This window comes from Bidens hawaiensis, unplaced genomic scaffold (genome assembly GCF_021521415.1).
Source record: "Bidens hawaiensis isolate Kalapana, Puna unplaced genomic scaffold, B.hawaiensis_p1.1 tig00012815_1, whole genome shotgun sequence".
NCBI lineage: Eukaryota > Viridiplantae > Streptophyta > Magnoliopsida > Asterales > Asteraceae > Bidens > Bidens hawaiensis.
The window spans coordinates 653,577-667,437 of record NW_027492067.1 but is presented as its reverse complement, the minus strand read 5'-3'; the positions used below and the strand labels follow the sequence as shown (position 1 = coordinate 667,437).

The following is a 13,861-nucleotide window of genomic DNA, read 5'->3' as shown; positions in this document are numbered from 1 at the left end:
TAATATGTAGTGACAATTCACAGATCATATTTAAAATGCAGCGTATCGACGCTAGAAGGGTCATAGTCAATCAGAGTCGAAGGTACTAAAGAAGTGTGTAGCAATAAGCTGAATTCATGTATTAACCCCGTAGGTAGTAGTGTGTAGCGGCAATTCACATCCTGTTCTATCAAATATCAATCATCTTATTAGTTCATCATCCTCGTTCGGTCATTCTTTAAATCCGATTTTAAGTATATTTTAAATTTGGAACTTATTATTTGCATAATTTAGTCTTTAAAATTAAATAATTGTTTAGATTAATTATCAAGATTATTGATTATTAATTAGTGATTAGAACTTTTTAATTTATTGATTAGATTTATTCACTTTGCCTAAATGCTTGATTTAGCTTACGTTAGATTGTGTCCATGGCTTTATAGCCTAGTGACATCTTGGTGGTGAGATAAGGCTTAGGGACCATAAGGTCCTGGGTTCGAATCTCATAATGGGGTTTTCTCAAGATTTATTGGGTTTCCTTCTGAATTGGTGGTTAGGCATTATTGCCTAGTGGAGATAGATATGATCGCGTGGTTCTGCTGGTGACACGATAATACTCTAGTGGTCCGTGAGTGATCCTAATTTGCCGTTAAAAAAAAAGCTTACGTTAGATTGTAATTTGATAATTGTTTATGTTACTCAGTTTGAAATTTAAATAATTTCCCAAAATCATGCTTTACAAACAACCATTCGATAGATAGCAAAAAAGAAAAAGAAGAGAGAGAGAGATACAAAGAATTAAGAAAGTCCTAAGTGAGGGCTCTACATAGGTTACTCCAAAATGTCTCAATGTTCTTCTCAAAATCTAACCAATTGGTGTCTAGCTGGGTTGGATAAGACTTGGGCTTTCCTATGGGAGGTCTCAAGTTTGAATCCCACTCCGGGTGGTCTTAAGGTACCCGTCACCAATAAAGTTCTATTAAGACAGGGAAGCCGTAGTGGCACGGGTTCGATCCTAAGGGTCGGCCCAGATCTGTCGCGGACTGAATGGAGGTGTTTTACCGGCGTCATACCTCTTGCGGGGTGGGTGATGGGTATCCAAATGGGTACCGGGGTAAGGGTTCCCTCCTCCAACCCTTTTTTTTTTCTTCTCAAAATCTAATGTTGTTGACAACGAGGTTGATAATTAATGCGGGTGTTGATGATGTTTAAATTGTTGTTGATAATTAATGTTGTTGACACCGTGTTGATGGTGCTAATGTTGATTGAGATCGTGCTGATGCATGATGTTAATGTTAATGAAGATGTAGCTGATGTTAATTATGTCGATATATTTGATCTAAAAAATTTGGTTAGACTTAATCTTGACATGATTAAATATTTGTTAGAGAAATGTCTTAAACACGATTACACCATTACTAAGTGTTCTATAAGTAATTTATTCTACAGTTTAATACAACTGTGTACACTAGAACTCTTATAAATTGAACGAAGGTGACAGAGAAAGACTAGTATATTCAAAAGAGCTACGTTACCATTGAATTCAAGGATTTCATCTAAGACATTACAGCATGATATCCAACTCATCTGAATTTGTGATTGAGTATAACAACAAATTCAAAATTTTGCATTGAATTATTAATTAACCTTTACAAAAGTCACCCTAAACAATATAGGAAAACATAAAGTAAAAAAGCAATAACTTAACATAGGTTTCCCTGTGTCAATAGACAAATCTCGGGAACACTTAGTTTAGCAGCACCAATCAAATCTTGTAAACTGTATGCACATTGCTAACCCATGAAACCTAGACTTGTAAATGTTCATGCCAATATTCTTCTTCTAGACTGGCGGCAAGCTGACTAAAAGATGACCGTTCACCACACTACAAAATAAATATTCAAAAATGTTAATTACTAACAAAAGAAAAACAAAAAACAATTCAACCAGTCAACCTGTTAACCCGACAGTTTACCTTTTAATATAGTAGTAACAAAAGTCAGCTAAGATAAACGTTTGAATCGCTTCCGCTAATAGGACTGCTGGCAACCAAAAGAAGTAGCCATTTCCCAACAAGAACAGATATGCTCCAGCCGATTCATACACTTGAATGATCCAGTGAGCACATCCCAAAAATCTCGCAACTCCGAGTGCAAACACATAGTGAGCCGTAAATGGTTCAATCATCTACATTTTGCAATATTTTTTAAATAATTTATAATTTTAATTATATTCATTTGACTACATATATATATTATGAATTCAAACCTTTGTTTTCTGCATCATAGTTAGCTGTGGAAGCACTGAAATTGCTTCCAAGTACACACAGAATGCCCACATCACCTTGCTCAAATAACAATGGTACGTACGCGGGTTGATAAATAGAGCAAGAACCAAACACGGCGCCACCTGTTATAAATCGAATAATATTAATATAAACATTCGACCTGTTTAACCTGATTAGTTTTAATTATTTCCTTTTGAATTTACACGCGATATATTATTACCAAATAATGCATGGGCATATTCTCTAGATTTTCATTATAGGTAGATTGCAGCTTGCATCGCATCATGTAAACGACCCAAAGAGTAGCGACCAAAGTCAAGAAGTCAAGAACCGTATGAATGTCGTTTTCCATCATTAAGCTACAAATTAGCCTTACGGCTAGAAAGATCGCTGTGAGTTGTTGTGTCTGTAATGAAAGGCCTGCCAATGCACAATGTATAACATAAGGATATTAGGAAATGTCATGAGAATGATAATGATAACGTGTAACCTCATGTTAACCGGAAAATTTGACAAAATAGCCTTGACTTAATAACGTATAAAACTTAGCTTAACACATGTATTTTGGCACAATAGATTTTTCGTATTTGACATGGTAGATCCACAAGTGTCGTAACAAATTCATATGATATACTATTACGCTAAGGCAGACCCCCATGCAGTAACGAAGACTGGACTAAAACACCAGGGGTGGACTCAAAATGTATACAAAATCTCACAAACGAGAGAGGGGAGGGGGGGGGGGGGGCTCATTCTTTTAGTCGAAAAATACTAAATTTACATTATGTATAAAAAATCTGGCAGAAAACAGGTAAATTTATATTACTGCGTAAACCCGGCCCTAAGTAAACTTCGCATCTGCCCCTATGAATGAAAACAGATAAACAAAACGATTAAATAACAATTTAAAATTTTTAAAACTTATTTGTAAAATAAATAAATTACTACAAACATATTCATTGTAAAATAAAAATGTTGATATAAACACATTAATTTGTACATATGAATAATTAAGATCCAAATACTATAAGTAAAAGAAAAGTAATTATATGAAAATGATATTTATAAAATAAAAACATTATATGTAAACTAAAATAGTTAATATAAAATTTTGTAAAATAAAACAAATGTTGATGAACATGTATATATAATAATAGATATGAAGACATACCAGAACATGTTTTTAAGGTGGTTAGCTTGTAAATGAGAACAACGATACCGGTGGCATGAACAAATTCGGATGCAACAAAAAACTGAGTAGCGTCTTTAGCAAGAAGTCTAAGCGCGATGAGGGAAGATAACACACATGTAACGGCCAAAAAGATCTTCACCTTCACCGATTGCTTACGAACCCAAATGAACAGCTTGTTAACCGCCGAACCCCTTCTACGACCCATGATCTATCAACCGTACCTCCTTCTTCGTCTCCTCCTTCAACTAGCAAGCAATCCTAGCGCTAGTTTTCCTCGCCGGAGGAGGAGATCGAGAGATAAGAGACGATGATCAAGGGAGATAAAACGTACCAATGAAGTTGGTTGGCGTTTTTGGGTGTGTATTATTATTAATTTGGCCGCACAATATGGAAACATATGAGATGCATGCATGGGTTATTTATACGAGTTTTTTTTTGTTACTCCGAATTGGTTGGCTAATAATTCTATGGGGGAGAAAATAAGTGGAAATAAGTTGTTTCCATAATACTTTTGGCTAGAAATGTACGTTACCCTTTTTTATGGGAGATTGTGTTACTTTTTATAGATGAAAAGAAAGAAAAAAATTAATTTATTATATATTTTTTATATAGCATCACTTAGGGTGAGGGGACGAATCATGACTTTAATCTTAGGTTCGAACCTGTTTGGGCCGCCATTCTTAGTGGAGATGCATGTTCGATTCCTGCTTGGGCCATTAACTCATTTCCATGGACATTTGGATGAGGGGGGGGGGGGGGGATCAGGGCTTTAGTTCCATGTTGTTCGAGCCCAACATGAGGCGAGGGTTTACGGATTTCATCATATTTCCGCGCATCAGGGGGTAAGGTTTCACGGAGGTCGGGGAGTCGACCTTGGGTGTAACCTCGAATATGGTAGGTTTACACGTGAGATCCTCTGCCGTTCAAAGAAAAAACTTAGGATGATGGGAGTGGAATAGGGTAGGAGGAGGGATCCTGCTACAGTAGCGGGGTACTAGGTGGGTGATGTTCTTGGTGATTTTACATCGTTACCCCATCCTTCTAACCAACATTGTTTCGTGTTAGAAAAACATCAACTTAATTTATCTCGTATTCACGTAAGATAACATATCCTTTGACAGTTATGGTACCAATTATGGCCCTTTGTGCGACACTAGTTCAGGCTCTTGTACGACCCTAGTATAGGCTTGTTTTTATTGGTACCAGTTTCACACAGTCTTCGTGATGTGTGCCGGTAATTACAATTACCCGAGATTAGTTCGATTCAGTTCGTCAGTTGCTTGTATGCTTTATACATGTTCACTTATGTTATCATACGTTTGTACTTCGGCACATCAGTTGTTATTATATATGTTTATTATAATTGCCAGTTAGTTAAAACTAGAACTCACTCAGCGTGCAGCTAACGTTTTGTGTGCACATTAGGTGTGACATTCGTCAAATTCAGATCTCGAATTATATTCGTTTTTGTAAACTTTTAATACGTAAACCCAACTCAACATTTTAGAACCTTATTTATTTATTATATAATATTATAATAGACATCGATCTTTAATAAACCGATGTTGTCATACTATAGTGACGCTAAGAAAGACATAAGGAGTTCAAAACGATTTTTCGTAAAGTCGTTATAAGTTTTTACGAACCTTTAAACTCGTTTTAAACTTTGTTGAAACTTGAGGGGGGTATTTTGGAAATATATATTACATATTTAAACACACAAACAAACCCTACATCACAAACACATCAGCCGCACCCTCTCCATCTCTTTCTTTCTTGTCTGGCGCCGTTTTTTCCGGCGACGGCAAGCCCGAACCTCCGACGAACACTCACCTCCGGCCACCTAGTTTTCCAACGCACCACCACCACTGAACCACCACCTCCACCGCAGCCCGTAACACCTTTTCCGGTGAGCCCCGCGTCTCCGGCGAGCAGCTCCGCCTCTCCCGCAGCTCTCTCCCCCCACCTTCTCGTATCTCTCTCTCACTCTCACTCTGTCCCGTTCTCTCTCTATCTCGCTATCTCTCTCTATCTCTCTGTCTCTCTCTCTCTCTCTCTCTCTCCGTGTTATCTCTCTCTCTCGCAGCTCTCTCTCTCTCTCTCGGCCTTCGTTTTCCGGCGGCTGCTGTTGCTTCGTCTCCAGCGGGTTCGGTTCGTTTACTTCCCGGTATAGATCCACGACTCGGGAACAATTAATAGGTAAATTAATTCGAGGTCTTGGTATTATTAGTTTTCATATATTGATTTTCAGATTTAGATTGTTAGTTACCGGTTTTAGTTATCGGATTACATTCTTTGAAACGAGTTGGATGAGTATGGATATTGATTTGGTTTGGGGAAAAGATGAACAACCGGGTTCGAGTCTCATCCTAGGCCGATCTTGTGATATCATTGTTAAAAATCGTATATTTAGTATAGAAATATTTAAATATATAAAACTCATGATTTATAACGATTATTATTATTATTATTAACAAGATAATATTTATTATTATTAATATTATTATTATTATAAAGGAATATTATTAAAATTTGATATTGTTAATACTATTCATTTGTTTTATCGAACCGAAACCCATGTCGGGCCTAGTTACCATTTAACGTCGTCGTCACTTGAGTTATATTCTTATCACTAATACTATTATTATTAAAGGTTATAAGTAAGTTATTATCATTAATATGTCATATATAATTACAATAATAATAATTATTATTATTAGTAAAATTCAAATATATTAATAATGTAATCAACAACAAAAGTAATTACTATGGTATTTGTTATTATTATTACTATTATTAGTTTTAACAACAATCATTGAGTTGTAGTATATTTATATATCATCAACATTATCTTATATATCTATCTATATATATATATATATATATATATATATATATAACATATTTTAAAATCATTAATATCATTTCTATCTTTAACTATTATTATTAGTATTATTAATAATAATCATTGTTATAATTATTATACGATATTAGTGTTATTAGTAATAGTTATTGTTATTATCATTAACTTATATATCTATATATATATAGATGAGAACATATTTTAAAATCATTATTACCATTTTTATCTTTAACATTAATAATATTTTTATAAACTTTATTATCAGTTCATTCATATAAAACCGAATCTTTGATTTAAAACCCGTCTTGTTTCTATTTAATTTTGGTTTAGTTATTTAAAAGCCCAATAAAATAATATTATTTTTATTTTAAATTATCAATTAAGTACGAGTCCCTAATTGTTAACAAATCAACCGGTAATCCGATCTATAACCGAACCTCATCGTTCATTGTTTCCAATATAGTTTCTTCATGGTTCCAAGTTTATTAATATATATTACATTATTTATTTTAACTAAGGTGTTTATCGTTTCAAGTCGGATATGTTTCGTTTACCGTTCGAGCTTCATGTTTTTATCTATTTACTTCTCGGTTCATCAATCGAGGTGAGTACTTCCATACCCCCTTTTTCCATCTTTCGTTTTGGGGTGACATTTCATACCTATCAAACTATATGCTTTATTTACTTGAATCTTAAACCCACAAACGTGATTTTATACCTTACTTGAATAATTGCTCGATTTGGTGTTCTATGCTTATTTGTCTATGTGTTTATCGCTTTTGGTTGGTGGAAGTCTATAAATCCTAGACTACTTGGCATCCCCTTGTAGTAAGGTGTCGTTAACGTAATGCAATTAACGATATTCTATTAAATCCTAGACTACTTGGCAACCCCTTGTAGTTAGGTGGCGCTAACGTAATTCTATTAGCGATTGTCAATTTATCCAAGTTGTTGCTTTTATTTATTGTGTTGTATACTAGTTTTGTGGCTTTTTATTACTATATATTTATATGTTCAAACTTATGAATTGCTCACCAACCTTTATGTTGACAAACTTTATTTATGAAATGTTACAGGTTTGACTTTTGTTGACTCGAGGACTTGACGAAAACTTTACCAAGACCATTAGGATATTAGTAAAACGAACAATATAATTGTTACTTGTATTCAACTTGTTTGTGTGGACGAGACGTGTTGATTATTTGATTTGTTGAAATAAAATGAGTTAAATAAATATTGTCACTTTAAATAGTGTCTTGTGTATTTGTCAAATCACATTAGGTTAGTAAGGTTTCACGGAGGTCGGGGAGTCGACCTTGGGTGTAACCTCGAATATGGTAGGTTTACACGTGAGATCCTCTGCCGTTCAAAGAAAAAACTTAGGATGATGGGAGTGGAATAGGGTAGGAGGAGGGATCCTGCTACAGTAGCGGGGTACTAGGTGGGTGATGTTCTTGGTGATTTTACATCGTTACCCCATCCTTCTAACCAACATTGTTTCGTGTTAGAAAAACATCAACTTAATTTATCTCGAATTCACGTAAGATAACATATCCTTTGACAGTTATGGTACCAATTATGGCCCTTTGTGCGACACTAGTTCAGGCTCTTGTACGACCCTAGTATAGGCTTGTTTTTATTGGTACCAGTTTCACACAGTCTTCGTTATGTGTGCCGGTAATTACAATTACCCGAGATTAGTTCGATTCAGTTCGTCAGTTGCTTGTATGCTTTATACATGTTCACTTATGTTATCATACGTTTGTACTTCGGCACATCAGTTGTTATTATATATGTTTATTATAATTGCCAGTTAGTTAAAACTAGAACTCACTCAGCGTGCAGCTAACGTTTTGTGTGCACATTAGGTGTGACATTCGTCAAATTCAGATCTCGAATTATATCGTTTTTGTAAACTTTTAATACGTAAACCCAACTCAACATTTTAGAACCTTATTTATTTATTATATAATATTATAATAGATATCGATCTTTAATAAACCGATGTTGTCATACTATAGTGACGCTAAGAAAGACATAAGGAGTTCAAAACGATTTTTCGTAAAGTCGTTATAAGTTTTTACGAACCTTTAAACTCGTTTTAAACTTTGTTGAAACTTGAGGGGGGTATTTTGGAAATATATATTACATATTTAAACACACAAACAAACCCTACATCACAAACACATCAGCCGCACCCTCTCCATCTCTTTCTTTCTTGTCTGGCGCCGTTTTTTCCGGCGACGGCAAGCCCGAACCTCCGGCGAACACTCACCTCCGGCCACCTAGTTTTCCAATGCACCACCTCCACCGCAGCCCGTAACACCTTCTCCGCGACATTCGGCCACCCTCACACCACCACCCCTCGCTTTTACAGTGAGCCCCGCGTCTCCGGCGAGCAGCTCCGCCTCTCCCGCATCTCTCTCCCCCTCCTTCTCGTATCTCTCTCTCACTCTCACTCTGTCCCGTTCTCTCTCTATCTCGCTATCTCTCTCTATCTCTCTCTCTCTCTCTCTCTCTCTTTCTCTCTCCGTGTTATCTCTCTCTCTCGCAGCTCTCTCTCTCTCTCTCTCTCTCTCAGCCTTCGTTTTCCGGCGGCTGCTGTTGCTTCGTCTCCAGCGGGTTCGGTTCGTTTACTTCCCGGTATAGATCCACGACTCGGGAACAATTAATTGGTAAATTAATTCGAGGTTTTGGTATTATTAGTTTTCATATATTGATTTTCAGATTTAGATTGTTAGTTACCGGTTTTAGTTATCGGATTACATTCTTTGAAACGAGTTGGATGAGTATGGATATTGGTTTGGTTTGGGGAAAAGATGAACAACCGGGTTCGAGTCTCATCCTAGGCCGATCTTGTGATATCATTGTTAAAAATCGTATATTTAGTATAGAAATATTTAAATATATAAAAATCATGATTTATAACGATTATTATTATTATTATTAACAAGATAATATTTATTATTATTAATATTATTATTATTATAAAGGAATATTATTAAAATTTGATATTGTTAATACTATTCATTTGTTTTATCGAACCGAAACCCATGTCGGGCCTAGTTACCATTTAACGTCGTCGTCACTTGAGTTATATTCTTATCACTAATACTATTATTATTAAAGGTTATAAGTAAGTTATTATCATTAATATGTCATATATAATTACAATAATAATAATTATTATTATTAGTAAAATTCAAATATATTAATAATGTAATCAACAACAAAAGTAATTACTAAGGTATTTGTTATTATTATTACTATTATTAGTTTTAACAACAATCCTTGAGTTGTAGTATATTTATATATCATCAACATTATCTTATATATCTATCTATCTATATATAAATATATATATAAAACATATTTTAAAATCATTAATATCATTTCTATCTTTAACTATTATTATTAGTATTATTAATAATAATCATTGTTATAATTATTATACGATATTAGTGTTATTAGTAATAGTTATTGTTATTATCATTAACTTATGTATCTATATATATATATATATATATAGATGAGAACTTATTTTAAAATCATTATTACCATTTTTATCTTTAACATTAATAATATTTTTATAAACTTTATTATCAGTTCATTCATATAAAACCGAATATTTGATTTAAAACCCGTCTTGTTTCCATTTAATTTTGGTTTAGTTATTTAAAAGCCTAATAAAATAATATTATTTTTATTTTAAATTATCAATTAAGTACGAGTCCCTAATTGTTAACAAATCAACCGGTAATCCGATCTATAACCGAACCTCATCGTTCATTGTTTCCAATATAGTTTCTTCATGGTTCCAAGTTTATTAATATATATTACATTATTTATTTTAGCTAAGGTGTTTATCGTTTCAAGTCGGATATGTTTCGTTTACCGTTCGAGCTTCATGTTTTTATCTATTTACTTCTCGGTTCATCAATCGAGGTGAGTACTTTCATACCCCTTTTTCCATCTTTCGTTTTGGGGTGACATTTCATACCTATCAAACTATATGCTTTATTTACTTGAATCTTAAATTCACAAACGTGATTGTATACCTTACTTGAATAATTGCTCGATTTGGTGTTCTATGCTTATTTGTCTATGTGTTTATCGCTTTTGGTTGGTGGAAGTCTATAAATCCTAGACTACTTGGCATCCCCTTGTAGCAAGGTGTCGTTAACGTAATGCATTTAACGATATTCTATTAAATCCTAGACTACTTGGCAACCCCTTGTAGCTAGGTGGCGCTAACGTAATTCTATTAGCGATTGTCAATTTATCCAAGTTGTTGCTTTTATTTATTGTTTTGTATACTAGTTTTGTGGCTTTTTATTACTATATATTTATATGTTCAAACTTATGAATTGCTCACCAACCTTTATGTTGACAAACTTTATTTATGAAATGTTACAGGTTTGACTTTTGTTGACTCGAGGACTTGACGAAAACTTTACCAAGACCATTAGGATATTAGTAAAACGAACAATATAATTGTTACTTGTATTCAACTTGTTTGTGTGGACGAGACGTGTTGATTATTTGATTTGTTGAAATAAAATGAGTTAAATAAATATTGTCACTTTAAATAGTGTCTTGTGTATTTGTCAAATCACGTTGCACCCCGACATGTTCCGCCGCCTTTGGTCGGGGTGTGACATTAGGTTAGTATGTTTAGTTTGAGAGCGAATAAGAAGGCTGGAGCACTACGGGTTATCTGCGCGGCTGTAGCATCCATAGTTGATTTTATTTGTTTAGTTAAGACTTAAACATGTTTGTTTGTTTCCATTATGTACAAACTTCTAATGTTATGTTAAATTCCGAAGTTTAAGAACTATTTATGCATGTGTAACCCTTCACTCTTTTATCAACAAATATAGAGACGGGTTTAGAGGTGCACACAGAACCGGTTAACCGGTTTCTAACCGATTTTGTAACTGGTTACTAACTGGTCCAATCATAACCGGTTACTAACCGATCCTAACCGCGGCTTAGTAACCAGTTAGTATTTTGTGATTTCAAAACCGGTTAACCGATATTTATTGAAAACCGGTTTTTTCTGGTTATTAACCGGTTAACCGGTCTGGTCTAACCGGTTACTACCCTACCCGAAAAACCGGTCTAACCGGTTATTTCCCGCCAAAAAAAACCGGTTACAAAATTAACCGGTTAACCGATTTGTGCACCTAGACGGGTTTATCACGGGCCATCAATAATGAATCTGACCCTGGCCCACTCCAAGTCTACTCAGCTCTAACAGCTACTAACCCATGTACACAACCCAATCACAAGCCCATTAGCATACTGGTCCATTGTTATTTTATCCATTTATTGTTTTTTCTCATATCCACAAACAAATATTCATAGCAACTAACCAAATAAATAAATACTGAATTGAATTACAAAACAAGTTAATCAGTTATTAGAGGAAAAAACATATAGCAGTTGTTTGATATTGAATTGAAACATACCTATATTTTAACAGACACACAATTCAATACCTATATTGAATTGTTACACCCACACTGTTATTATAATAGGAATTACCGAATTATGTTAGTATTATGATTTGTATGAGTGCACGTACAGTCCTTTTACCCTTCAACCACCTGATTCACCTTGTCTAACTGAGGGGATCGTCAATGATGCTCAATTCTTGTGTGGTGTACATCATATTTTTTTGATGAAATCTATTTGTAACAACATTCACATCCCTTCCCCTATTTTCAAACCAGGGCCGACTTTGAGAATTCACGTGTCTCGGCCGAGCTGAAAAACATATGTCCCTTAAGCTTTGATGTACTAAATAATGTAAATAACTTTTTTTAAATAACGATTAAAGATATAGCAATAAACATAACAATTAGCAAAATCATAGTATTATAATGAGTTTATAACATACTAAATATGCTAATAGTTAACTAAGGATTTGTGAAGCTATTCTTGATATCAAAATAGTGAATCAACTTTTCGTAGTTTATGCTCTCTAATATGTCGTTCTCGATAGCTATCATTGTCAACCCACTAAATCTTTCTTGGGGCATTGTGGATAGTAAATAAGATTTCAATAACTAAAATTTCAAAAAACTCTTTTCTGCAGATGCTACATTGACCGTTGGTGTTCGAAGCCTATTAGTTTCATTTATTTATTTATTTATGATTAATTTCAAGTAATGAGCCTCTTTTTCAATTTTTAACGGGCCAATAAATATGTGGATAATTTGAAAAAGGCGAGTCTAAATGGTATTTGGGTATTGTAAAATTAGTGAGATTATAAGTGTTCGGGTATTCTATATATATATAACATTGAGAAATTATTTAAAAAATTTGTGCCCTTGAAAAAGATGTGCCCCGCCGACGCCCACCTCTCCCACCCATGGAGCCGCCCTTGCTCCAAACCTATAATTACACTAAAAACAACTACTTTTTCTATCTAGTGTTTAATTAAATAAGACTTTTTATAACTTTATCGATATATTTTCTTTTTTCTCCACTTATAACTACTTTTAAAAAATATTAAAAAATTTATAGGGTGGAATAAAAACTTTTCAAATATGAGAAAAATCCATAGATATTCTCATTCACTCACAATACGCTAAACCCCTTCATACATTATAGAAATCCAACTCACAATAATTCTCTAAGAATCGTTCTAAAGTAAGAAACTTTTTAGTTAAAGTTGATACTCTTAAATAGAATAATTGTCCTTACTCACAAAGCCCTTGGTTAAGATCGCCCTTAGTTGTAATCAAAAAGCTCGTTCATCTGTTCTTTTAACAACCATCATGAAAAATGGGTACGGTATTTAACTATGGCTACAATTGTGTCTTGGCTGAGTCAAGTGCACTAAGCACTTGTAGTTGCTCTCGAGCCATGGCTAGCTAGCTACTTGTTCCAAAGCTATAGTCTATGAACACAAAGAAAATGAGTTAATACTTATAAATACACAAATGTTGAATTTAGACTTTAGACTTTAACTTGTTAAATGATTTATAAATAAATTATTAATATTAATATTAATATAAATATCTAATAGTATAATAAATATTTTCTAGGTGTCATGTCATGAATTATTATATGTTTAAACATGAATTTAATTGTATTAAATTAAATGTTGGAAGACCTATTCAACAAATTAGATATTTTATTTTTTCTTGGTTGTAACTATGATGACAGAATTGGTGGACCAGTGACTTTTGGGATTGGTACTAAATGAAAAGTCATGCATGCATGCGGAAAACAAACAAATCTATACAATTAAATAAATAAAGCTTTCCTCTAGCCACGTGTCATTCATTTAGCCCACCTTCACTCATCCATTCCCACCTATGTCCACAATCCATTTAGAATCCATTAACCCGGCCCGATTCTAATTGTTACCACCAGATCTTTCAAACAAACCCTAATTCATCCTTCATGTCCTCCTCACTGGTGTAATCAGGCTGTAGAATGCCTTCATCTCCGTTCGTCTCCTCTCCTGTGTTGCAGCCGCACCCACACCCGCCACCGCCATCGCCAACCCCGTTTTCTCACCGGATTC

At 34.1% G+C, this 13,861-nt stretch overlaps 1 protein-coding gene across 1 annotated transcript; it reads right to left on the bottom strand.

Moving 5' to 3' along the window:
* Nucleotides 1-1,645: 1,645 nt before the first annotated feature.
* On the bottom strand, nucleotides 1,646-3,686 carry LOC143542313 (uncharacterized). The gene is made up of 5 exons (XM_077034928.1): nucleotides 3,438-3,686; nucleotides 2,487-2,686; nucleotides 2,248-2,388; nucleotides 1,955-2,166; nucleotides 1,646-1,864 (listed from the first exon to the last, which is right to left on the bottom strand). Exons 1-5 carry the CDS (start codon nucleotides 3,661-3,663, stop codon nucleotides 1,822-1,824), a joined length of 822 nt encoding a protein of 273 aa, XP_076891043.1. The 5' UTR covers nucleotides 3,664-3,686; the 3' UTR covers nucleotides 1,646-1,821.
* Between the last annotated feature and the right edge of the window lie 10,175 nt (nucleotides 3,687-13,861).

Excerpts from the sequence above, each read along its gene's own strand:
- LOC143542313 (XM_077034928.1), bottom strand. The coding sequence starts at position 3,663 with ATGGGTCGTAGAAGGGGTTCGGCGGTTAACAAGCTGTTCATTTGGGTT. Across the intron at positions 2,687-3,437 it reads CACCTTAAAAACATGTTCTG|GCCTTTCATTACAGACACAA; the intron begins GTATGTCTTCAT and ends GTGCATTGGCAG. Across the intron at positions 2,389-2,486 it reads ATATGCCCATGCATTATTTG|GTGGCGCCGTGTTTGGTTCT; the intron begins GTAATAATATAT and ends GATTTATAACAG.